At 40.1% G+C, this 27,782-nt stretch overlaps 1 protein-coding gene and 1 non-coding gene across 4 annotated transcripts in view; both read right to left on the bottom strand.

Moving 5' to 3' along the window:
• LOC148860671 (katanin p80 WD40 repeat-containing subunit B1 homolog KTN80.3-like) overlaps positions 1 to 6,293 on the bottom strand; it is a 30,579-nt gene extending 24,286 nt beyond the window's left edge. Inside the window, exons 1-6 of one of the 3 annotated variants that reach the window (XM_088984165.1) lie at positions 5,654 to 6,293; positions 5,307 to 5,538; positions 4,865 to 4,995; positions 4,276 to 4,393; positions 3,959 to 4,185; positions 3,747 to 3,849 (exon numbers count right to left, since the gene is read on the bottom strand). In XM_088984165.1, the coding sequence (XP_088840291.1) occupies positions 3,747 to 3,849; positions 3,959 to 4,185; positions 4,276 to 4,393; positions 4,865 to 4,995; positions 5,307 to 5,334 (607 nt within the window). In that variant the 5' untranslated portion in view covers positions 5,335 to 5,538; positions 5,654 to 6,293. Of the gene's footprint in view, positions 1 to 3,746; positions 3,850 to 3,958; positions 4,186 to 4,275; positions 4,394 to 4,864; positions 4,996 to 5,306 lie in introns of all 3 variants that reach the window. The other 2 variants (XM_088984167.1, XM_088984166.1) reach the window with 2 other exon arrangements.
• LOC148860672 (U6 spliceosomal RNA) lies at positions 2,589 to 2,694 on the bottom strand. Its single transcript, XR_016096668.1, has one exon. It is a non-coding gene; the product is annotated as a U6 spliceosomal RNA (small nuclear RNA).
• Positions 6,294 to 27,782: the final 21,489 nt, after the last annotated feature.

Raw genomic sequence — 27,782 nt, 5'->3', positions numbered from 1 at the left:
GAAATCTGGAACTGTTTTTTAGATAAATAACATGGTTTCATTTCATTAATATAAACAGATATGTACAAGGAGGACCCAAGAGAGGGAGGTATATTTATCTACCTCCCCTAAATACAAATATTACATTTGAGCCCAATACAATTGCCCCCTATTAACCCCCTTGCTTGCTTAAAGAATCAGCCAATCCATTTGCAGCCCTAGGAACCCACTGAATTGTTATTGATGTTTCCCTTGTTAACCATCTAATCTTCTTGATGGCATCTCTTTGTAAGTCAATGCTGTCTTTTTCTCATCCTTTTACCAACCAACCACCACTTGAGACTTGAGAGTCCCCTTCAATGACCACCCTCTCTAGGTTCAACTCTTTTATCTTTTCGAACTCTATAAAGTACAGCAAGCAGTTTGGCTCTTGTAGAGTCCCCTACGCCAACAGGACCCTAAAACAATGCCATTATACCACCATCTTTGTCCCTAACATCCTGATCAGTAATCCCTGAGGGGCCTGGGTTACCAATAAGCAATCTGGAACATTCAGGGATGGGATATCTCTTTGGAGATTATACAAGAAACATATTGATTATCTATTCTCATCTGGCTGGAGTAGGGAATTCATTAAGGGCTGAACTTCTTGCTCTACTTACAAGGATTAAAAATTGAATATTACAGAAGCCGATCTAGGTTAATTGTTGAAGCCTTGAAGGAGATTGTTAAGTAACTGTAACCCAGTTTCTATCACGGGACGAAGGGCCACAGAATCACAGATCTTAAGATTCATGATAAAGGTTCAAAGACATCAGCTTCCAATTTGAACTGCTCATTCAGGTGGACTCAAAAGATCTGCCAATAGCTTGGCTGACACGTTTATAGGCAAAACAAGTTGGTTTGGGGGTTACCAGGCGCAGGGATGAACCCGTAACTCTGCTAGTACTCTATTGTTTAGTATACGCATGTCAGCTTTGACCATCTTTTCATTCTAGTCATCACATTTCTAAGGACACTAAGAGAGTAGGTAATGCATTTCTCTCAGTTTATCATCAACAAATTCTGATTTATGTTTCTGATAAGAAAACTATAATATACTGCCGACTGAGGAAGAACTAGAACAGATGCATATATAGAATCACCCAAGGTTCTATTGACTGATAGCTGATGCTCTATACATTTACTTTTGGAAATAGGTAAAGTAACTTTTATTAAAAATCAGATAGAGTACAACAGGCCTCCCAAGGAAAATACCCTGGCCAAGCACAATCCGCAATGTATGAACACCATTAGAATGGAAAATTAAATAAATAAAATAAATAAATAGCTTTTGTAACCATTCACTGACAATGCCTTTTTTTATCAGCAGAAGAAATTATTTTATTAGATTTAAAGAAAGCTGTAGCAGTACAATATGATGACAGGGATGTCATCCCCAAGAGCTTATCAAGTTACAGTTACCAAGAAATCCCAAAAAGGCTAATAAGTTCCCAGCATCCCAAAATACACCAGATTACAATTTAGCCTAAAACAAGCTATCTCTATCAGTTCTTTGCTTTACCAATACATCGGTCATTCCACTTGCAGACCTTCTTATCCACCCAAAAGTGGAATTTAATCTTTGCCAAGGTGTCAATCTCTCTAAAAGCATGTCTGTATTACCATGGAGCTGATCTGATATTCTTGGACCAAGATATGACTAACTGAGAATCACCTTCCACTTCAAATTCCCTTACTCCAACTTGTACAGCAAGCCTTAATCCATGTAAGGGGGTCATCACTTCAGCTTGTACTGAATCTCCAAAGCCAATTGGTCCTGAAAATAATGCCACCACCATTCCTTCGTGGTTTTTAGAAACACCTATTCCTGCCCTTCCATCACTGACAATGCCTTTTTTTGATAGATACTGACAATGCCTTTTTTCCCTCTGTACTTTTCCATTACTCTTTCAATAAAACCTTTCCAAAAGAACCTTATGAAAATTCAAAACTTAACTTCCCTAGATAGATAATATGGTAGGTTTTGTAAAAGAAAGGAGTTTCAAATAGGCATGTGAACCTAATTAAGGATATGCATAAGGGTTTAAAAACCAATGTTAGGACTCCTATGGGAGAGACATCAGATTTTACAGTTACAATAGATCTTCACCAATTCAGAACTTGGTCATTCATTATTTATTTGCACTGATCATAGATAATGCAGTAAACATATTAAGGAGGAGGTCCCATGGTGCTTGTTGTTTGATAATGACTTTAGAAGAAGGGGGAAGATTTTTTGGCACTTAGCATCTTTGGTTATTTGTTGGTGTATCCGTAAAGAAAGGAACAGCCACACTTCCGAAGACAAGGCATTCCCAATTGAGCAGGTGCAGAGCAAGGTGGAAAAGATGTTAGTTAAGTGGGCTTCAGTCAACAATTTCCTTAAGGGCTTCAACTTTAGTCTGTTCTCTAGTCACTGGAGTAGTATTTTGTGGGATAATGATTTTGTACTGTAAGGCTTTCCTGCCAAAGTTTTCTTCCTGCTTTGATGTACTCAGCTATTAAGGAAACTTCTCCTCAGCAGCCTTTATATTTACTTCTTTTAATAGAAAATTCATCTTTCCTCTAAAAATATGGCATTATTTTTCGTGATTTGTGCGTGTCATCCTTACACAGGGGCCATGCTAATCTTCTCTGTATCATTCCAATTTTATCCGATGTCTCCGAAGATACTAAAAAAATGGCATTATTTTAATTGATGAAACAAATGAAAGATTAAATGCAAAATTAAGTTTACAGACAAATACCTAAGAAACAAGAGGTTTTAAAATGAGGACTAAAACAGAATTATGCTATGTAAATTTAATAATAACAGGAGAGCAAATCGAGGTATACAATTAGGACTGGAGACCAAGAGATAACTCAATAGGACCTTTCATGGTACCATGACTTGATAGTTCATAACAAGGGAGAGATTGAAGAGGATGTTGCCCATAAAATTAGAGCAAGCTGGGAAAAATGGAGGGATGAATCCAAAGTCTTATGTGATAGGAAAATACCACTTAGATTAAAAGGAATTAAGGAAGATTCTATAAAACAATTGTAAGGCCAGCAATGTTGTATGGAACAAATTGTTAGGTAGTTAAAAATACATGTCCAAAAAATGAGCATGGCCAAAATATGTATTCAAAGATGGATGAGTGGAAAAACTAGAAAGGACAAGGTCATAAATGAAGTCATTTGAAGGAACTTAGGACTTAGGAGTAGCTCATGTAGGTGAAAAAATGAGAGAAAGTAGACAAACATGGTTTGATCACATGCATTGAAGACCACGTACAGAACCCATGATATAATACAAGTTGAAGGGGCTAGAAGGGCTAGGGGTAGACCAAAAAAGACACGGGTTGAAGTAGTAAGAAATGATTTAAGTGCCCATTATTTAACTATGAATATGGCACTATAGTTGTGACAAGGCTCAGATGACGATGATGATGGTGATAAAGATAAAGATCTTTAATGGTTTAATTGTCAAATCTGTCTCATAACCTGGTCAATCCCTAGTACACAATCCATCACATCACATAAGGTCCTAGGTCATGTACCTCTTTTATTCAGGTGCCATGTATGGTGATGCATTGGCACCATAATACAAGAAAAGAACAGAAGACATAATAACTCAGCACCCATTATCAGGAAAAGAATAGCCTTCAGAGAATTACATGCTCATGTCTAAGGTAAATGAAATGGAAATATTACACTTAAGTAGTGAACAAAACATTTCTTACCTGTTGCCAGCAGAAACTCATGAGGATGGAAATCTATACATTGTATCTGGCCTTCGTGACACTTGAAGTCATGCAATAGCTTTCCGGCAGTTAGATCCCATAGCTGTCAAATCAGGATCATCATGAGAATTGCACAAGATTGAATTTTGTCATAAGTTTCACCAATTCCTCATGCAGTAGCATAAGTATGAGGTAAAAAAGTCCAGTATCACCTTCACAATGTTGTCTTCTCCACCAGAAACAACCCAACGGCCATCTGGGGTAAATCTGATTGCATTGACACCTCTTGTGTGGCCCTTGTATGTGTGGATGCATCCCTTCCTCCTGATATCCCATATTTTAAGATTTGTATCTAAGGAGCCAGAAGCAAAGAATTCACCGAAGGGATGGAAGTCAACCGATATGCAATTGGATCTATGTCCTGTAAGTGTGCGAACAACTGCAGGCAGAAAGCAATATAAAGTATATATGTTAATTTGGCGTACTTTGGGACAGAATCCAGAAGCTCAACAAAGTCCAAGGTGCATACTCTTTGCCTCTTCTAGATCCCACAGTTTAATTGTGCCACTAGCAGCACCCGCAGCCACCAAAACTTCAGAAGAATCAAAACTCACCGACTCAACTGCACTGGTATGACCAGATAGACTCTGCATAGCAGCCCAAATATGTAGATCAATTGAAACATCACTGCTGGCCAAACAAGCAGAATATTGGTAATACCCAGATCCTGACTATGACTGGTATTGATTGGACAATGTATAACATCCATCCAGAATCTCAATCAATTGCATTCATTAAAATATTAAAATATATCCCTGTCTATTTTCATGTGTGATACAATATAGGAAAAAAAAATTAAGCAATCTGTAAGGGGTTGTGAGGTGCCGCTCAGCACCCACGAAATAAATACAAACAGTAGTTGTGAGGTTTCATCCAAATGCATCCACCCCAAATCGTTAATAAGGACGATAAGTGAAGTTATGAGCATATGCAAAGGCGATATTGACTTTCAAACTACACAAATATTTTCATTTAAAGAAAGTTAAAAAAAAAAAAAAAGGGGGAAATTGCAATTAGGAGAAAGGATAACAGAATAAGAGGGGATAGGGAGAACTGACCAAGATGGCATTGGGCTTGCCGATAGCCCACAGGTTAACCTTGTGATCTTCTCCTCCAGTGACGAGAACTCGCGACGACTTCCTCCCAATCTTGAGACAGTTGACATTGGAAGAATGTGCTACAAATTCCTCTAGATAAATCGTGGTTAAGGCTACAAAAATCCACTCGGTCCATTTGAAATAAGAAACCCCCAAAATAGCATAAAATTCAACAAAAAGTCCAACTTAAAGTAATTATGGTGTTGGTGAGTGTCAGCAGAAAAATATAGTACTGGATATCGATGTTTCATAAACTAAAACAAATTGTTGATTATGTTCAGATCGAGTAATACAAATATGACACAGTTCCAGGATCAAACCCATTACGGCCGTCAAAGAAACAAACAAACCCTAGATATAACAAACCAAAAAATATACATATCACAAAGTAGAAGAAGGATACGTAGCTTATATGCGCGCTTGGTCGTCATGAAGCCAGGAGGAGGAAGAAGACAGGTCTCGTTGCCGATGGAAATGAAAGAAAAACAGAAACAGAAACAGAAACCCAAACCCAAACCCTAGGTCTATCTCCGTGTTGAAATGCTGTTTCATCTTAACATCCGGCGGATCTCGAGAAATGGCAGCATCTCTTCTTCCCTATTCATAGCCGAGGATCTCAAGCACCCCACATTATGCTTTATATGTAAGAAAACAAAAGCAACAACATCAACAAACAGAACCCAAGAAGAAGAAGAAGAAGAAAAAGAAACTGAAGATTCGATTAGAGAAGACGCCGACACTGCTTCTTACCATCTCTCCTCTTTCATTTTCTGCTACTAACAACTACCAAACTCCTACCAGTGTGAGTTGCTACACCCAATCATTCCATTTCGAATTTTCTCCTCCTTCTCTCTCCTTCTTCTTCTTCTTCTTCCTTCTCTCTCCTTACCTCCCAAGTCCCAACACCCAAAAAATAGAAAATGGACAACAAGAAAAACAAATACTGTAGGTAGTAGTAATATTAATTTATTTTCTTTATATGATTTCAACAACTTACTATGTTTTTTTATATTTGAAAAGAAGAGAGGGAGAAAGAGGGAAAGAGCGTATAAGTGTGTTGCCTAGTTGGGTTGTTTCTTTCTTTGCTTCCAAACCTACAATTTCACACTTCACGTTTGACATTTTCTCTCACTAAACATGCCCTTCTCAAAGGACTAAGAGACAAGAGTGGTGGCCATGTCTCCATCTCTAAAAACTCAACATCTCATCTGACTGCCTTAATAGTTTCTCTGATGGCTAAGTTAATTAATAATTTAAGCAAGAATTGAGAGAATCCCACAAGAGTTAAGAGATAAGGAAGTGAGTAACCCCCACTTCCTCCTTTCAAAATCAAAATCCAAAAAGAAAATAACATACATACCCCACCAGACCACCACCCTCCCCCTCTCTCTCTCTCTCCTTGCTCTTTACCATTCTAATAACATTCTCCATTTCTATTTTATTTTTTTTCTTCTTTTCTTTTTCTTTTTCTCTTAGATGTGGGCACCACAGGAGGAGGCTGCAACTTTTTCTTTCTAGAGCAGCCCAAGTGTTCTTCATAAGTTGACTGTGTTTAAAAGCTTAATTAAAGCAACTGCTATTACTATTATTATTCTCACATGGACATGGGAATTTTCTTCTCTTTTTTTTTTCTATTTTGGTGAGAAAAAAAAATCTTCCACTTTCAATGCTTTGTTTATCCTTTTGGGGGGAGATGTATCATCATGATAATTGATGGCAGATTTTTTTTGGGCCTTCTTCTTAGCTCATAACTAGAGACTTAGAGAGGAGGGGCATGTATTTCCATTACCACAAATCATAACTGGCAGACAAAAATGTCGGCTCTCTCTCTCCTCTCTCCTCTATCTGGAATGGGATTAAATTCAGATATAGAGCAGGCATATAATACAAGAATGATCATAAGGACTCCAAATGAAGATCACCCATGCATCATGGATGAGTCATATAGATTCTGTAGACTAATAGGATAACTAGGTTGACAATCCTTTTCATCCACCAACCGGACTTCAAATTTTAACCTACCGTACATGCAATCATACATATTGAGGCATCTCAAATTTTTTTTCGATCTGTATTTTAAGGGGCTACTGGTAAGAAGTGAGGACATAATTTGAATAAGAACAGCTAGAGGACCAAGTCGAAGATGAGCCCATAAAGGTTTCCATGCAACCTGCACGTTAGATAAGGGCTGTAGCCAAGGTGAGCCCATTCCTGCATGAACCCCAGGCCTCAATTATAAGTCTGGGCCGTGTTCCAAGCCTATGAATTTATATGTAAAACATTATATATGTTAAGACTTGGCAAAAAGTTTACCCAACCCAACTTGAAAAAAAAAAAAACAGGGTTAGGGTCTCACATGTAGCAGCTACCTGAATGTGAGAATGACCCGGCCCGACCCAACTCGGAAAAAACTAGGTTGGGTCATCAGGCCAACCCGCTAACCCGATTGTCAAGTCTAATTGGAACTATTTATGCATTGTTAGAAGTTTCCACTCTTTAATTTTTTCTATTTAGTCTTTACTATTTATTGTTTACACTTTAAATTATTAAATGCTCAAGTTTTTTATTTTATTTTTGGAATTTTAAGGTTATTTCCTTTAATTTTGGCATTTTTTATGTAGTTTTTCTTTGTTTTTTTTTAATTTCAATTATTTTTTGGGATGACCCATAGGTCAACCCTAACCCGAACATTTAGGGTTAGGGTCTAACATTTGACAACTCAACCTGAAATTCAACCCGACCCGAATCAAACCCGAAGTGTCTTGGCCCAACTCTAACCCGACCCACCCAACCCATTTGCCATCTCTCTCTCTCTCTCTCTCTATCTATCTATCTATCTATCTATCTATATATATATATATATATATATATATATATATATATATATATATAATGAATGATAAAATATATGTTATATTTTTAATATAAAATATGCATTATATGTCTCATATTATAATATTCATGTATATAAAATAAAACACACACCCTAAAAAAGGCCCTAACTAGCCCAAAACTTCAAGGTCTTGATGCTGGCTTGACCTAGACATAGAACCTATGCCAAGCCAGGAATTTTTTGGGCCATGTCAGGCTAAGTTATAAATGGTTTCTACTATGATACGAGAAAAACTTGTAAGTTGCAACCAATCATCCAGTATCATAAAAGTGATAACTAGGAAAGTAATGTTTATATGTAAGTCATGTTTGGGAGTGCTTAAGCTAAAAATAAGTGCTTATTGAACAAGTGCTTAAAAACAAAGTGCTTATTCAAATAAGCACTTAATTGCATTTGGCACCCAACTTTCTCAAGTGCTTATTTTTTAAAATAAACACTTATTATATATTAGGCATTTGGTAATCTTTACTCTAATAAGCATTTAAATAAACATTTGTGACTATTTTATCCTTCATTTTCTTTCAAACTTTCAAAATATACCCTTTAAAAACACTTTTATGGAAGCATTTTACAAAGACACTTTTATAAAAGTATTTTTCTGAAGCACTTTATAAAACTTTCATAAAAGTGCTTTCGTAAAAGTACTTAAGTTCTTTTGTAAAAATGCTTTCATAAAAGTACTTTCTTAAAAGTACTTTTATAAAAGTGCTTTTGTAAAAGTTCTTTCATAAAAGTACTTTTATAAAATTCAAATAGGGATAACTTTATATGTGGTATTTTAAAATTCAACTAAGGATAATTCTAGAAGAAAAAATTGAACAAATATTTACTATATAAGCACTTAAAAAAATTCGGAAATTTGGCACGCCCCCCTTATCCACCACTTTCTCACCGTTGCCTATGATTAGAAAGGAAGGCTAGAACTGGACCGATGAATAGTCAATCCGTGCAAAGGATTAGATTTTTAGCACAAACCTTTTGATCATTGCACACCATTTCACAACATGGATCGACAATCCAACACAATAAATGATTGAACTGAGATCGAGGCCCATCGGGAAGTTTGGAGAAGGAAAATCCGTAAAAGAAGTGAAGTGGGCGTAGAAGAAGTTCTTTAGCAGGGAAGTTTAAAAAAAGGGAGATGCACTGAGATCCCACACATGGGGTGGGTAGGTTGTGTGTGTGTGTGTGTGTGTGTGTGTGTGTGTTAACTAGTTGTCTCTATAGTTGTTTGATTGTGTGACCTATTATTCCTCTAGTTGGTTTCGAATAAGAAAGAGGTCATAGGTGGCATTCTATTGATGTGTTTAACCCCTCAAGGGAGGATGGGGTCATGAGAGGAAAATAATCTATGTCAAATGTTTGATTCAATGTACTATGAATCAGATGTGATGGAGGTTGATGATGAAGTACAAGCAAAAGTTGATTTATCAATGGGAGTTGTGTTTAGTGGGTCGGGTTTTTCATGAAAAGGTTATCCATCCAATGGCATTTGAGAGGTATACTCCCAAAAGTGTAGGAGGTTAAACGTAGAATTGATATGTAAATCCCTCAAAAGGTTATGTATTGTTTTTCTTTTATCATGAGGTGGATGTGTAATGAGTATTGGGATGGATGGCTTACCCAATAAGGGTGAATTCGGTATAATTTAAAAAACTTCCCCCAAAAGCAAATCTAAGTTGTCTTCAAAGAATAAAATTGAATGCAATGGAATTGAAGGCTTAAAGTGTATGTGTGCATGTGTGTGTAAAAATAAATAAAGTAGTTGAACAAGAAGATTCGGCAAATAAATAGGCAATTACTTTAAACCAATTATCAAAAACAATATAATAATATTAAAATAATTGATGCAAATAAGCATAAATTACAATATGTTGTAGCAAATGAAAGTAAATGAACAAGAATGTAAAGCAGAATTGCAAATATATTTTTTATACAAAAGTAAAGCAAATAATAAATATAAATGAACGAAAAAGTAAAGTAACTATTTGTTGGTGCTTATTAGTGAAGTTAGTAGAATGTTGGTTTGTAAGATAAATAAATAACTGTAGAAACTAAAAGTATAGAACAAAGGAAAGTAAAGGCACAAAGAAAACAAGAAGAAATTTGCACACACAATTTTTATGAAGGTTTGTCTAAACATGGCCTACAATCTCTACCTCAAGCAAACCCCTAAGGATTTTCACTAAATTAATTGAACTTCCATGCACCAGCAAAGAAGCCTATACAACCAACATGACTTTGAGTGTTTGCAATACCTTGGAAAATTTTATATGTGCTTGCCCAACCTAACTTGGTATAACTTATGGGTGTCTTCCCAACCTAACTTGGTTAGTAGAACTTACAAATATTTGCCTAATTTAATTTGGTGCAACTTACAAGTGTTTACCCAACCTTTAGTGGTATTCAAACCTTGAACATCTCTTATTCTCAAATGATATTACAATGAAGCTTAGAAACTGTAATTACCTTTCAAATAGGCAAATAAAACATATACAACTCAAATTATTCAAACACAATAGATGCTTAACACATAAATCTTTGCTCAAATAAGAGATTTGTAATAATTCCATGAAAAACATATAATTCTTATGGATACTTAGTTTTTTCTCACTATTTTGACCTAATGAATTTTAGAAACGGCTTCAAGAAAGAATGAAATCTTGCAAAAAACTTACTTTCAAAATTATATAGTATATACAATGTAAACTTTATTGATTTCAAACTAAAACTTCTTATTTATAGAGGTTGAGAACAAATTATTGTTTTTCTATCCATTGAGAATACTTGAGTTCTCAATAAGAAATGTTTTAACCTTGTTCCCAAGACCGTGCGAACACTGTTCACACAACTTTTTTACATCGTGCATTGGGAATATCTCTATACTTGTATGCTTTTTTCATGGGGAGATATTCCTAATGCAAGGCTGCAAGGGATTGTGCGAACTGTGTGAACACAACTTTGTGAGTACTGAAGCCAATTTCCATCATGGAGTGCACCTTGCCTTAATGTAGTTTGGATCTCCTACCCACAAGACATTGCAACTACACTTGGGGAACATTCCTATTCTTGTATGTTATCATGGATGGGGAGATGTTCTCAATGCACAACTATAGTGTCATGTGGGTAGGCATGGGCAGGAGATCCTGATTGGTCTTAATGGGGAGATGTTCCCAATGTACAGTTGTAATGTCTTGTGAGTAGGAGATCTTGATTGCCTAATAGTTCCTATGTGGCTTAAAAACAGTTCTTAGACAAGTGACATATAGTTTGACTTTCTATTCATATTTTGTGCTACACAAGTAGTTTGCATATCGAGTCCAAACAGGACACTGTAGTTCAAATCATTTTGATGAAAAGAAAAACTTATACCACATTCCTAATTATTAACTACCCAGCCATGATATGACCCAGATTTCCTACTCACTTTCTCTACCCATATTGGTTATGGTTGTCTTAAGGGAAAGTGGTGTTGTAATAGGAAATTTCATAGTGATGAATTTGTTGAGTTTACATTCTAGGAACCCGTGGGTTCTCGAGAAGCATGAACCCACCAATACACATTGAACACATCACTAGTAATGGCTTAACAAGCAAGCTAACGAGAACTAATGGAGTTATCCTATTAATGGCTATTTCATTGGTTGGAGCTGACACTAAAAGACAAAAAAAAACCCACAAAAATCCTCTAACAAGACCAGATCATCGATGTTTGATGGAGTTATTCTAGCAAAAAACAAACAAGCGGTTGGGCAGCAACATTCATTTGGTAAGCTTTTGTGTCCAGTGTCCAGAAGGAATAGAAAATTAGACACTCTATTGGTGCTGATTTGAAGGTTTAGTTGTTTTAGATGATCAACAATGAAGGGCATGATTGCGGGCAAGGGGATCCGTCGTTGAATTTGCAGCAGTGATAACGTCGTTGGAGGAAACAAGGGATGGGAGAAAGAGAAAGAAAGAAAGAGAGGGAAAAATAATGAGAGAGAGAGGGGGGAGAGAATGAAAAATAGGAAATTGATATGAAAGAGTGAGAGAGAGATTGGAGAGGAAGGAGATTTGCAACCACTAATCTACCTCTATTAAGTGTCATTGTCAAGAAGAAGAAGAAGGGGAGTTCACTTTTCACTAGAATAACATTGCCAGATGTCAGTTGCCCTACACATCACTGATGATCTGATCTGGCTAGGGTTTAAATGAGAGGGGGGAAGGGGATTTTTGTTTATTTGAATATATATTTCTTTTTTTGTCTTTCAGTGCCTAGTCCAACCAATGAAATGGCCATTAACAATGGATAACTCCATTAGTTCCCGTTAACTTGTTTGATAAGCCATTATTGATGATGTATTCAACGCATATTGGTGGGTTCGCACTTCCTATGAACCCACAGGTTCATAGAGTGTGAACTTGAATTTGTTCATTACTTTTAGGAGCTTTTCACTAATAGTAATCCATCCATGCCTAATGATGTGCTAGTGTTGATTCCTCAAGTCATCATTGAAGTTGATAATGATGCTCTATGCAAAGTCCTTGATGTCGAAGAGATAGAATTGATACTAGATAAAATGAGCCCAATTAAAGTCTAGGCCTAATTGGAATGGCAACCATAACCTTTTTTTTTTTCAAAAAATGTAGTTGGCTATAGGAGAAGACATTGTGTTAATGGTGAAAATTTCTTCAACTTAGGTACTATGCCTTCATTTGGTAGAGTTTATTGATGAGAAATAAAGATAACTTAAGTACAAGATTTAATGAAAGATACTCCGAGTTAATATCTTAAGTTAGGAATTAATGAAGGGAACTAAATGAAGCAAAAGGTAATAATTCAAATTACATTCTTTGCATGGTTGGAGACGGACCAAATTCAAAACTATGGGCACTTTACTCAAGTCCACAAAGCTCATTTACTTAATATACCTTAAATATAGGATTTAGTGAGAGGAAATGGATTGAAATTAAAAGTAGTAATTCAAATTGCATTTTTGCCCTCATAGTAAAAATGGACAAAATTCAATAATAAGGGTGTTTTAGTTGAGAAAAGTCCAAATTCAAGACCTCATTTCCACTTTTAATATATAAGCAATGTGTATGTGCATTGCACATAGAAATTTGAGGTGATGATGAATAATTTTACTATCCATGTTAGAACCTATGTAACAAAGACAAGTAATGGAAGCATAGTATAGGGGAGGATTTGTTGCCTTTCAACATATAGACCTAACTTTATATCTTCCTACTTATAATTTATATTAATTTTTTCAAGTTGTAGTTAAGCCTAACAATCAAATTGATTGAACTACCATACATATAGATAGATTCTTGATTGATTGATCCAAATAACGAGTCATTGGTTAGACATTATTTTTTTTCTTTTTGTATTTGTGTCATTTCCATCATTAATAACAATAACTTTAATTTATTACTCTTTTTGTTCTATATGATGAATATATAGTATTAGACATGTGTTTATTTTTTTATACAGAACCTCTATATTTTTCTATAACATTTTATATTTTTATATATTTTTTAAATTATTATTTTTAATTATGACAACATGGATCAACCCACTTAACTTGGACGATTGAACCATTAACCTTTCATTTGGATAAAAAATGGTTTTGATTCCAATATGCCTTAAATTTCAAATTCCATTTCCTTTATTAATAAAAATCGTTCTTGTTTATCACGCTTTTTTTTTTATTACAATAACAAGTGAGAGATTAAATGGTTGTAGGATGCAGTAAGAGAACCACATGGGTGATTGGAGGTCTTTTGAATTTATTGCAATGAAAATTTAGTATGTACTAGGTGTCTTTGTTTTTGTGTGTGTTTATCTTTCTGCTCATGCGATAAAACACTTGTAACACATTTATTGCTTAGTGTAGGGAGGAAGAATGCAACTAACCTCAACTTCACATTTCCCCACAAGGAAGATTTCTCTTGGGTTGGGTTGAGAGAGAGAGAGAGAGTAGGGTAGGTTTTAGTATTTATTAGAAACCTGAGGAGGCAAGAGAATTTTCCACTAAAATAAAATGATTTTATTCCTTTTTTTGTTGAAGTAGGAAGAGCTACAAAAAATCATATCCCTAAAAATCACAAAAACAAATATAAGCTAAAGACCAAGGAAGATTAAAAACATTAAAAAGAAGGGTAGCACTAGTATTTTAAGGGCTTCATGTGCTAACTGATATGCAGCTTGGTTGGCTTCGTGATATGGATGGGGCAACATGTAGCTCGAAAAACCAACATCTCACTTATCTTTAAACACAATGATGTTCTTCAATCTCTAAGCAACTTTGACCTTCTTCTTGAGATGTAATGTCCAGCTTCGAGTCATCCATAATACTAATAGTTTGATCTCTGAAATTCAAAGCAATTTTATGAGCTTACCATGTGGCCTATGCTTTAGCTAAGTTAGTTGAATTGATTCCAATTTTGTAAGCTTTAACATCCAAAACTTCCCCTGGATGATTTTTAGCAATGCAAGTAGTAGAAAGGAACTTTCATTATTTCTAAATGTATCAAAATTTATCTTAATAAAATTCACCTTAGGTCCTTTCCAAATGATAGGTCTCAATGAGTTACAAATACTCCTATCTTCATGCTTTGACTTTAAACTTCCTTGTAATTATAGAGTACTTGATGCATGCTCCAAGATAATAGGGGGTAAGAGAGACCTATTGTTAAACACTTTGTTGTTCCTATTCTTCCATAGATACCACAAGATAATTTTGCTTTTTTCTTTAAGGTAAGGGTTGAGATTTGTTTTATTTCTTTATAATTTCTCCCACCAATTCTTGATGGACACATCATTGTCCCCATCTTACCATATTAGTGCTAATTATCATCCAAACTTGCTTGGCAAAAGGGCAATTCTTAAAAATATAATCCATATCCTCCTCTTTGCCACATAAATTACAATCCCCATTAATATTGAACCCCTTAGTAATAAGAAGTTTCTTTGTTGGGATCCTAGAATTGAGTAGTAAAAGTATGACAATCTTACATTACAACTAGTGGAACTTCTAGATGTCTACAAGACCTTAGATATACTTTTCCAAGTGCTAGCCCAACCTTAAAGTATGCCTTTAGCTTTACACCTTGAAGACTCGACAGTAGTTGATAGTTTTACAAGTCTTAACTAAACCTTTTACATCTTTAAGGTATTATTACATTGAAAGCACAATACAAACAAAATGCCCCTCAATAGGCAAATAGAATGAGTATAACCAAAACTACTTAGTATACAAGATAACTCCATCAATAATACTTTAAGCTCAAATGGAGCTTTCCTCAATTTTAAGCTCAAGGGTTTTTGCTCTTTTAACAAACTAGGAACTCAATAGATCTACCCTTTTGATTGTTAACTCACAAACCCCTCTTGTTTTTCTTGTTAAACCCTTTGAATCTCATATGGTTGCCCTCATTTTGTTCTTTTCACAAATTTTTTATAGGTGTCAACACCCGATTTTTGCTTGGTCCGCCGCCTAAACCTATAATTTTCCCAAACACCCAAAAACCCAAAAAACCTGAATTTCACCCTGAGAGCCCTCAAATCCATCATTAAACATGTCTGATACCTATCCGATGGCCCCGATCAACCCTCACTTACACCTCAACCATTTGATCAAGCCACACCATTAGACTTCGGACACACCAAAATACATGCCCATGAAGTTTCAACCCCAGATTCCTTCAGTTGCCCTTCCATCAAACCAAAATTTCATTATGAAACATCCCATTGGCCCAAATTCCTACGATCTTGACCCTCTAAGATTGATCAAACCTCATCATCAGATCTCAGACACCCCCAAATACCCACATATGAAATATTATCCCAAAATACTTTTGCTTACCCTTCAATCGCACAAAGATTCTGTTTTAAGGCCCAAAATTAATAGAATTGAACCCTTTTCAGATCTGCACAATCCAGGCCAAGTTGGGCCAATCTGATCCCACCAATCAACCCAAAAATCATGAAAACCCCACCTTGCCAAATTTCAGCCAAAAATACCCTCATTTACCCTTCTATCTAAAAAGATTTTATTTCGGTCAACCTCGTTGACCCGCACACACAAAACCCTTCTTTGCATTCAAACCCATCTCAACCCTCAATTTTCTGACCCAAGAACCACCCATCATTGAATCAAGATCCTGGTCTGACCCCCTAGACCGGTTTGACCCATTTTTTAAATTACAAAAATACCCCTAAATACCTAAAATTATGAAATTACCCCTTATCCCTAATATAAATTTTAACCTATCTTTCTCATTAAAGGAATCCATTATTCATTCTCCTTGACCTCTCGACACTGGTTGATTGGCGGTGGAATCCTTCCCCCATTTTTCCTCCTCTTATTTTCTCTCAATTTTTATCTCTTTCCCTCTCTCTTGACTATTCTCATTGTTCTCTCTCTCGTTCGTCGAACCTGACCCTAAAGGAATGGTTTCTCTTCTTACCCCATTCGAACCCAGAAGCAGAGAAAGAGTGATTTTCGGATTGTTGATCATCGTTTTTGCCTACTTGAGAACCAGAAGCAGCGACTACCTCACACCGGCTTCACCCTTCACTCTTCTTCTCTTAATCTCATGAAGCAGAGAGAGGGGGGTTTTCTTCTACTGTTCATCATCTTCACCTATTCGAACCACCAAAGAGAGGGGGGTTTTTCTTCTACTGTTCCATCCCTATTGGCGGGATCTTTTTTTTTTCCTTTTTTCCCCACAATCAATCTCAACTTCCATGAGATTCGTGAAGACCTCATCTCCAACTCCATCACCTCTATTTTGTTTAATCTTCATCATTTGTTTTCTCTTGGTTTTTTGTGGCTGACTGAGCTTTCCTCTGTTTCGCGAGTTTCATACCGAATCCATCCGGCTTTAGAAATCGTCATCAGTACATTCACATAGGGAGGAATTCGTTCAACCTCTTTGATCATTCTTCCCATCGCAGTTGATGTAGTGAAATCCGACTGCTCCCAGTGAAGGGATGAGAGATCCATCCCATGGACGCCCAAAGATTGCGGAATAAGAGGCGAATTTCAAAAATTTTTCTCTCCCTTCAACTGGGATCACATTCCCTATTTAGAAAATCATATTTTCAAGGATCATTCTTGAACCTTAAACTGAACCAGATCCGAACCAAAAGGAATAAGAGAGAATTATACCTGATACGGGCATACAAAACATACCAAGGGAACATGAATCAAATATGCACTTTTATTCATTTACAATAAACTCATAAAGTACATCAATTTTGATTGAAGCTAAGGGCATACAAAACTGTCTAACACCCAGTTGGAGGTGATATGGCTCCCAGTAGACGGCGGACTCGATTGATCTACAAAAAGTGAATAAGAGAACCCGGGGTTGCTTACCCGGAGAGGTCGCTCCAATGCTTTAGTACTTATTGCGAGTTGGCAATAGTTTAGAATGCAAGAGAGCTAGAGAGCAGAGATTACGTGTACCTTTCACCCCCGGGGGTGGAGCCTTTATATATTAGAGTCCTCGCGGGTTTCGCGGAGTGGTTTCGGGATCCTCGTCACGATGAGGTCCGTTTCCACGTTAATTGGGGATAATGCTGCCAACTGATAAGGTTCGTTACTTCCGCCCGAATCAGACGGGGGAGATAATGCTATCTGTTACGAGGTATGATCCCGTGAGATGCGGAATCTATTGGCGAGATCTTCGAGGTTTCCATGTAGTGTCAGTCAGCATTACCCGATCTAGTGCCCTTTGGATCCGACTTGGTACGAATGCCAAAGTGCCTTGGGACCGAGGTGGTCCTGATGCAATCTTGCACCGAGGTGAACTCGTCCCAAGGTGGACTTGCCTTGAGGTGGTTTGGTTATCCGAGCTTGATCCGTTGCAGTCTTAGTGTGTCGGACTGAGTTGTCATCCTACTAGTCAGGTCGTGTCCATGTGTTCCCCTATTACTAGGTCGGGCCAAATCACCCTACATCAATTGCCCTCCACTCCCCAAGCTAGGGGTCTCGACCCGATGCGGGGAGTTCATGACGAACCAAGTAGATTTGGTCTGAGGTTCAGGTAGCTAGTCAGACGAATCACTAGTTGGACTTGTTCAGCCACCCGGCTCAACCAGGAAAAACCCAGGTCGCGTCTGGTCTACGCGCGGATGTCACACGATCTATACACTCCGCGAACGTCAAAAATGCGCTAAACCGATTTTATCCTCGGGGTCATGAAGCCGGTTTTCCTAGGAGCCATTGGATTGCTTCGATCTCGACTGTTAGTTATCAGACATAGCGGCTATAAATAGGGGGCTCGAGACTCATTTTTCTTGCAACAAATTCACAAGTCTTTGTTCTGAGATCGCGTCAGAATCCTTCAACTCGCTTCTTCTTTCTTTGTTTTCTAAGGTCACTCTTCTCTTGGTGAGTTTGTATTTTTCTAAGTTTGTTCTTTGTTTCTTAATCATGTCTAGCTCTAGCATAGATAGGCTCTTAGGTAACTCTAGTGAGGTCGAGGGTGTCGAGGTGCAATCCATGGCCCCTACGGGGGAGGTAAGCTCGTCGTTGGGCAGCTCTCCTCTTTGGTCTTTGGAGGGAACTTCGGTGCTCGAAATTGAGCCATCTCGGCTCGGGGAGACTGAGGTTTGGGAAGAGGGTCCATCTTCTAGAACGGAGGCCCCATCTTCTCCCTGAGGTCGGGATTTAGACGACTTCAGTCCCTCTACCTTGACTTCGGATAGACTAATGTACTTAGTAGCTCGCTATCGTCTTCCCAATAGCTTAGTTTTTATTCTTCCTCTAGGTCAATATCCTTGGGCTCACGATCACTATGAGCACGCGGTCTTTGAAGAGAAGCTCACTGTCGGGCTGCGCTTCACGCTTCACCCCTTCGTCATAGAGGTAGCCAAATTCTTTAACATCACCATTGACCAACTACACCCGAACTCTATTCGGAACATAGTTGGTACCATCTCCTTATTCCACACGTATAACCGACCTCTATCCCTAGATATCTTTAGCTCAATCTGTTCGATCAAGAAGAACTCCACTTGTCTATGCGGGGACGTCAGACAAAGCTATTACATCTCTCCTCGATCCGGGTTCAAAATCCTGTTCAGTAGTCCAAACAAGGTTCTGACCTGGAAGAGGAAGTACTTCATTGTTCAAAATCCTGAAAGGTGGTCTTTTCCAACTCATTGAGGGTGGCTATCAAGGATCCCGGGGTGAGTTTAGATGCGGAAACTAGGGCAGTTATCAACTCGTGGAGATACCTCAGCCTTGAGATGAAATATTTCTTGGCCAAGGAGAAGCTTGTTCGAGTTGGACTGAGCCCTCCTGGTAGGTTTCCACCTTGGTTTTTTTTTTTCTTTTCTTTAAGGTTCTGTTTAGTTCGCGGCTAACCTTTTACTCTTGCAGTTACCATGTCGGAGGTCGATGCTAGGAACCTTCTCAAAAGATTTCAGAGAGGGAAAAAGAGGAAGGCCTCGAAGAAGCCTCGCCGGGAGGCCGATCCTTCTACCCCCACCCCATCCGAAGTCCTTGTCGTGGATCAGATCTCTGACGAGCTTCTAGAGGAGGTCCGCCCTCAACCCCCCATAGTGGACCTCGATGAAGACCAGGGGGAAGGAGCTCAACCTCATGAACCGGGGAGCACTTTTGTACTCGAGCAAGAAGGCGTCCAGCCTCACGAGCTGGAGAGCGCTTCAGCATTTGGGCTCAAGTCTCCCAAGGAAAGCATAATGACTCATCAGCTTGGAATGCGCAAGAGCAGGGATGCCGTCTTTCCTGACAAAGTCGCAGAGTGGGTTGACATGTCTACAGCCCGACTTGGAGGCCAAGTTGCCAGCTATTGCATGGTGGTAAGTATCTTACTTTATATTTTTTTTCTTTGTTAAATTTTCAAATGTACTTACCTCGGTTTTCTTTACTAGGTGAACTCCGCCATTCATTCGTTAATGTGCCAGTCCGAGATCCGCCTGAATCAGGGTTGGGATGCCGAGGAGAAGGCATGACAGCTTCATCGCGAACTGGATATAGCTCGGGGTGAGATACTTCGGGCCAAAAATGGAGCTCGAAGCCAATAGGAGCTGATCTTGGTCATGACTGAGGAGAAGGCAAAGCAACAAGAACTAATCTTCACATTGACCGAGGAGAAGGTGAAGCAACAGGAGCTAATCTCAATGATGACCGAGGAGAAGGCGAAGCTTCAATGAGAGATCGAGAATCTCGAAGCAACGATTCAAGAGCGGACTAAGATCTTCGAGACCGCCATCAAGGTGCGAGCTGAAGAAAGAAGGCATGTCATTGAGCACTTCAAGGAATCCTTGGAGTTCCACGATCTCCAGGTCGAATATGGATCAAGCTCCTATTGTTTCGGTTTCAAGCTATGCAAGTACTTGATGCGGCAGAAGTTCCCTGATCTTGATCTCGGGGTCGTCTCTATGTTGGGCCTTACTCTCGAGGTGGTAGAAGTGGCGAATGAAGTGCCTGACTCATCAGAGGAGGAAAGTGACGATGAAGTCCTAGAGGCGGGCTCCTCGGTTCAGGAGGACATAGAAGATCATATGGAGACCGATCTGGCTGGCAGTCCTCATGCATAGTTCTGGCTTTTTCTTCTTTTTGTGTTTTGGATGTACACCCCGAGGCCACCGAGCTTGGGTTATAATGAAATCTTTGTACTTACACTCTTCTCATTAATGAAATACGAACTTTTTTGAGTAATCCTTGTGCAAAAATATTCTAAGTATAAATGACTCCCGATCTGGGCGACAAGTGTATAGGTTATCTGAATTGTCGAGCTACCGAGCTGGACAACATGTAAAGATAACCAAAGTAAAAATTTTTCTAAGTGTTTGTTACCCTGAACTATCTACTAGGACTATTAGTAGGGGCAAATTTACATAATGTACACCAAGGTGAGCGATATTGCAGGGTATATACCTGACCTGTCCATGAACGGGCTACTCATTTAAATGTTGGTTGTTCCTTATAGGCCCAATCTGTTGATATATGCCGAAGTGGGCTAGACATTATAGGGCTCATACCCGAGTTGTCTACACCTTAGGCATTAAAAGCACTTTGCCTATGTCGGAGAGGCAACTAGGTCTTATATGTCCATGAAGGGATAGGAAATCCATCACATGGACGCCCGAAATTGCGGAATAAAGGGGGCGAATTTCAAAAAAAATTTCTTTCACTTCAACTGGGAATCGAATTCCCTATTTAGAAAATCATATTTTCAAGGATCATTCTTGAACCATAAACTGAACCAGATCTGAACCAAAAGGAGGAGAGAGAGATAATACCTGATACAAACAAGTAATATCTCTCAATGGAGGTGTTCACGCCCAAGGTAGAAACCAAAAACTGCTCCCACTGAAGATGGCGCAGTGCAGGGTGGAGCAGAATCAACAGTGTCCTTCCTAAGAACTTGATTCTTCCTAAGAATCACCTGGACGGCTTGTGAATACAACTCCTACCAATCTTTTCTGCAAAAGAATGGAATCAAGATCCAATCTTGATTTCGCCCAAGCAATGGAGATCGAACTGCTATAGGCGGCGGCTGCAGGAAGGAGGCGGCTAGAGAGAATTTGCAGGGTGCAGAATTCTCTCCTCTGTGATCTCAGCTCTGAAGACTAGACTTGTTTCTGTTGGATGTTGTTTCTAAAAGCTGCCGCCCCCTCTTCCTTTTATAGACTTAAAGGGATCAGCTCCTAATCCCATTAGGAGTTGCTAACCCAAATCATATATGGATTAATAGTCCCTTTAAGATAAGGGATAATCCTTATCTTATCTGCAGATTAGATCAACCAGTTCCTAATCTAATTAGGAAGTTTCCAAATCTAAATCTCATTTAGATCTTAGACTCTCTGAGTGGATAGGGTGTGGGCCCAATCCTGTCAGCTGATCTTATCTCAGAATTCGCCCCTTAAAGACTAATCAAATTAGCCAAGTTTGAAATGGGCTTAAGGCCCATTTAGGGTTATGTATTCATTTAGCCTTCCAAACTGCTGCCCAGTTGGGCTTCCTTGTATGGCGTGGGACCCAAACATTGATCTACACATCAGCCACATGGGTTCAGCCCAGCCTTTGTTACAAGGCTTGGCCGAATACTTACCCTAAGTGGTCCCTGGGCCAAGCCACCTTGTAACACCCAGGGACTGTGGGCAGATGCAAGATTAGCCCATCAGGTATTATCCTCAATGGTCTTACACTTAACCTCTCAGCCCATAATGATCATACACTGCCCGACAAGAGAGGACCTCTCCCTCGGCTGCAAGGAACAGTGTTGCACTCTCTCAAATATGGATCCCGAGAATTAAAACCTTTTTGCAAACATTTCGAAACCATAATATATATATATATATATATATATATATATATATATATATATATATATATATATATATATATATACTTTTATATCTCATATAAAATATATTTTGCCAAATAAATCTTAACAATTGAAATCGGCTACCGGCAGTCTTGGTTTCCATCAGTGAGAGTGCATCCCCGATCATTACCTTTGTCCGACAAAGGGGCTGATCTTGTCACTATGATCACCCACTCAGATGAATTCTCAGACTGTTCCAACATACCCAGGTTTTGACCCCAGCTAAGGATCTCACTGATTGGTACATCAAAGACAACCCAATCCGACACCTAGTGCAGTATCATAATCGAGTCTAGGGGTCGGGTGTAACTTTCCAGTTTTGCCCATCAATCTCCAAGGTCTAGGGCAATACTGGAAATCTGGTCCAGTTCAAAGATTCAATTAATCCCACACTGTATGTGCCTAGGGTCTCACCCTGGTAGCTGAGACAAGCCACCCCAACCGACTTGGTGGCACCACAGTGTCAGCCTTATTAGGATAAGTCTCCCCAGACCGACCCACTGGCTGTGAACATTCTAAACTAACACGAGTCTCATTAAGTGTCCAGTTTAAGGGTATCACACAGAAACATACCAAGGGAACATGAATCAAATATGCACTTTTATTCATTTACAATAAATTCAAAAAGTACATCATTTTGATTGAAGCTAAGCGCATACAAAATTGTCTAACAGTCCATGCCGAGGAGGCGACTGGGGGTGGTTCGCCCATGTCGAAGAGGTGACTGGGTGTTATGTGGTGTCCAGGTCTTTTGTTAGCTTAGCACCTTGGCCCTTAGGCTTTGGGAGTGACTCATAGTCCACTCTCCTTTATATTATGCCGAAGAGGCGATTGGGACTTGTCGTAGTGCCGAGGTTTTTTATCAGCTCAGCATTTTAGTCCTTGGACTTCTGGGAGTGACTTGTAGTCCTCTCTCCAGTTCGGAAATCATAGGTAGTATCGCCTTAGGTTGACAATGTTCCATGCTCGAGGTACCTGTTTTCCTTCTAAGGTTTCGAGCTCGTACGTACCTTCCCCGAGTACCCGATTTACTCGGTAGGGACCTTACCAGTTCGGTCCGAGCTTACCGACACTGGGCTCAGGCACCATAACTTTTTGAAGGATTAGGTCTCCGACACGAAAATGCCGCTTCTTGACCCAGGCATTATAGTACCGAGCCACTCTTTGCTGGTAGGCTGCGGTCTGGATATATGCGAGGTCCCGTACTTCTTCCACCAGGTCAAGGTTGGAGGGGGTTTCACTTGTGGCGGTCTTCATGGTAGTTTGGTAGGCCCATAATACACTGGGTAGCTTGTCTACCCATAGTCCTTTAGCTCGGGCTAAGCAGACTTTTAGTCCATGGAGTATAACTCTGTTCGTGACTTTCGCCTACCCGTTTGCTTGAGGGTGTGCCACCGAAGTGAAGTTCTGCTGTATCCCCATCTCAGCACACTAGTTTTGAAACTTAATATCTTTGAATTGCTTACCGCTGTCAGAGATAAGCACCCGAGGTAGCCTGAATCGGCATACTACATTCCTCCAAAAGAAGTTTTGTACACTTTAGGCTGTGATTGTTGCTAGGGGTTCCGCCTCCACCCACTTCATGAAGTAATCCCCTGCTACCACCAAGAATCTCCTTTGTCCTGTCGCTGGTGGGAATGGTCCAAGAATGTCGATTCCCTACTGCGCGAAGGGCTATGGGCTAGTGAGGTACTTCAGGTCAGCAGCAGGTCGGTGGTGGATGTTGGTGTGCCTTTGGAATTTATCGCACTTCTTGACAAGCTCGAGTGCGTCTGCCTTCATCATGGGCCAGTAGTACCCCTACCGTAGCGCTTTCTGGGCGAGAGCCCTGCCCCCCAAGTGTTCGCCACATAGGCCTTCATGAGTGTCATGGAAAACGAGCTCAACCTCTGAGGGTCGCAAGCAACGCAAGTAGGGGAGCCTGTAGGATCTCCGGTATAGCCGTCCATCTATCATGACGTACTTGGCTGCTTGACGCTCTACCTTTTTGATTGCGTTGCGATTTGCAGGGTCCCGTGAAGCAGGTAGCTTGCGAGTGGGTCAATCCAGCTTGGCTCTGCTTGTGTAATAGGAGTGACCTCTTCTGCCCCCCCCCCCCCCCCCCCGAGAATGCTGGGCCGAGGTAGGTTCTCTATATACACGGTCCTCATGGTGTTGCTACTCGTGCTTGCTAACCGGGACAAGGCATCGGCCTCAGTGTTCTCAAACCTTGGAATTTGCTTAATGAAGTATGATTGGAAGCTGCATAGAACTTCCCTGACCTTGTCTAGATAAGCAACCATGGTGGGGTCGCGAGCTTCATAATCGCCGGTGACCTGGTTGACCACGAGCTAGGAATTGCTGTAAATGACGACGTGTTTAGCTTGTACATCATTCGCTAGAATGAGCTCGACTATCAGTGCTTCATACTCCGCTTCGTTATTAGATGCTATGAATTTGAACCGAAGTGTGTATTCCAGCTTCACCCCGCTTGGCTCGTACAGAATAATGCCGACTCTGTTTCCTTGTTGATTAGATGAGTCGTCTACATGGAGGATCCAAGGCTCCTCGTCCCAAGTTGGCCTTGCTCTAACCGGGACTGGTGCCGCACTGGTTGAAGCCTCCTCTCTATGCTCAAGTTCAATCAATTCGGGAACTGCGGTGCTGAAGGTGCATTCTGCAACGAAGTCGGCCAAGGCTTGGGCTTTAATCGCTGTCCGAGGCTCATACCGGATGTCGAAGCTTCCTCTCTATGCTTAAGTTCAATCAATTCGGGGACTGCGGTGCTGAAGGTGCATTCTGCAACGAAGTCGACCAAGGCTTGGGCCTTAATCGCTGTCCGAGGCTCATACCGGATGTCGTACTCACTGTTCGATGGCCCACTTCGTCAGTCTGCTAGAAACCTCGGGCTTGAGTAAGATTTGCCTTAGAGGTTTGTTGGTGAGAACGACAACGGTGTGGGCTTGGAAGTATGGACGAAGCTTCCGAGCTGCTATGACCAGCGCGTATGCTAGTTTCTCAGTCTTTGGGTACCTTGTTTCGGTGTCCTACAAAACTTTGCTAACATAGTAGATAGGTCGTCGGACCCAATCTACTTCCTTTATTAGTATCGAGTTGACTACTTCATCACTCGCGGAGAGGTATAGCTTTAAAACATCTCCCTCCTCAGGTCGGGTCAGAACCGGGATGCTAGCTAGGTATTTTTTCAGCTCGTCGAAGGCGAACTGGCATTCTTTGGTCCATTCAAAATCTTTACTTTTCTTAATTGCCTTGAAAAAAGGCAGGCAACGATTTGCTGACTTGGACATGAAGTGGCTCAGAGCGGCTATACGACTGTTTAGCCTCTAAACCTCCTTCAATTTATGAGGTGGCCTCATATCTAGGATGGCCTTTATTTTTTCAGGGTTGGCTTCGATGCCACGTCGGTTAACTATGTAACCTAGGAATTTATCCGATGTGACACTGAAGACACACTTGTTAGGGTTTAACTTCATATTATACTTGCACAAAATTTCAAAAACACAATGTAAATCATTTATTAAAAATTTTGAAAATTGGGTTTTGATGACCATGTCGTCTACATAGCACTCAACTTTGTTGCTGATCAACGGCTCAAAGATTCTGTTTACAAGTGTTTGGAAGGTCGCCCTAGCATTTTTTAGTCCAAAGGGCATGACCTTGTAACAGTACAATCCTAGTTCGGTTATGAATATTGTTTTTTTCTCGTCAGCAGGGTCCATCTTGATTTGGTTATATCCTGAGCACGCATCCAGAAAACTCAGCAACTTGTGCCCTGAGGTCGCATCCACTAGACGGTCGATCTTAGGGAGTGGGAAACAATCATTCGAGCAATCTCGATTCAGGTCGGGTAATGGACCTCTCTGATGAAATCGGCTATGAGGAGTTTCCTGACCTCCTCGTCGACTATCCTCTAGCGCTCTGTAGTGAGGTTGCGTTTCTTCTATCTAACCGGCCTGACTACAGAATCAATATTTAACTTATGAGTTATTATCTTTGCATCTATATCGGGCATATTTGCTGCGAACCATGCGAATATATCTAAATTTTGAAATAAAAAACTTACCAGCTTAGAACGTAGAGGTTCCTCGACCAATGCACCGATCTGGAGAGTTCTAGTTGGATCTTCTGTTGAAACAAAGATGTGGATTATCTCTTCTGTTGGTGTAGCTCGCTCCTCGGTGTACTCCGTAGGTTGCTCTAGCTCGACGTCATCCGCTAACTTTGCTTTCCCCTTGAGGGTGGTAACATAGCATTTGTGAGACTCAAGCTGGTCACCTTGCACTACCCCTACTCCGAACTCTGTGGGGAACTTCATAGCCAAATAGTAGGTGGAAACCACTACGTGGAGTGCGTGGGTAATAGGCCGACCTACTATAGCGTTGTACAGGGAGGGAGTCACGACCACCAAGAATGTATGCTCGAACCTTGCGATGTTGGCTTAAGATCTGTTGAAGCCTCCCAGGTGAGTATCTGACCTCTTCTCCGCTGAATCGACCAAGACTCGCTTCACCTCGAAGTCGTTGATCCTCATTTTTATGACTAGGGCATTGTCATGGGGATATTGAACCCTGTGCACATCATCCTCTGTGAAGAAAATGGGATCTTCGAGCCTTAGTCGCTTAGGAGGATTTTGCTCTTCTCGTTCCAGTTCGCGAATCGAGGTCTTCCTTGCAGCCGAGGTGTAGCCTGCGACCATAGACCCGCCAGTAATCATATTGATTACTCCGCGGGTTGGTCTCTCTTTGGGCAGCTATCTCTGCGGCTGGACTCAGGAGCATCTCTCCTTTGCTCCCCTATCGATCTGTATGGTTTTTATTATCTTTTTGTACAAAATTTTTTAAGTATCCATGACGGATGAGTTCTTCAATCTTGTTGCAGAGGTTTCTACAATTTTCGGTACTGTGACTGTGATATCTATGGAAATGATAGTATACATTTTTGTTTCTAGTGGTAGGATCTCCCCTCTACCGGGGTGGCTACTTCACATAAAAGGCGTCCTTGATCGCCATGTGAATCTCTTCCTACTTCGCATTGAGGGGCGTGTAGCTTGTCCTTTCAATTGGAGGAGTTCGGGAACGCTGATCTGACTTGTTCCCTCCCCTGGTTGGCGACTTGCTCTTTCTTCACTTGTTGTCCCCGTTGTTTGAGGTGTCACCTTCTCATTTCCTCTTCTCCGCTGGATTCTCATTTTTCAGGTTCATCTCCTCTTCTGTCCCGATGAACTGATTGACGAGCTTGAGAAACTTGGTAATATCTTTGGGCTTGTTGGCTACCACGTGCCACTTGAACTCCTTGTGAGTGATACCTCTCTTTGCTGCCATGAGTCTTACAACGGGATCCAGATCAAAAATTTGTATACAAATGTTGTTGAAGCGTTTAATGTAGCTCTGGATTGATTCCCCTTCTCTCTGGACTATGTTGAGGAGACTTTCTTGTGACCTCGGGCACTTCTTGCTGGTGATGAAGTGCGAGGTGAACAACTGCACGAACTGCGCCCAACTCTTGATCGCCCCTGGCGTGAGGTTCCTGTACCATGTACGAGCTACTCCTTTGAAGGTCGGAGAGAAGTCAACACACATGTAAGATTCATCGACCCTAACTAGGTGCATCTAGGACTGGAAGGAGTCT

The sequence above is a fragment of the Nelumbo lutea genome, chromosome 4 (assembly GCF_056320005.1).
Source record: "Nelumbo lutea isolate HS-2025 chromosome 4, American lotus-T2T, whole genome shotgun sequence".
Classification (NCBI taxonomy): Eukaryota; Viridiplantae; Streptophyta; class Magnoliopsida; order Proteales; family Nelumbonaceae; genus Nelumbo; species Nelumbo lutea.
This window is presented reverse-complemented; position numbering and strand designations above follow the sequence as displayed.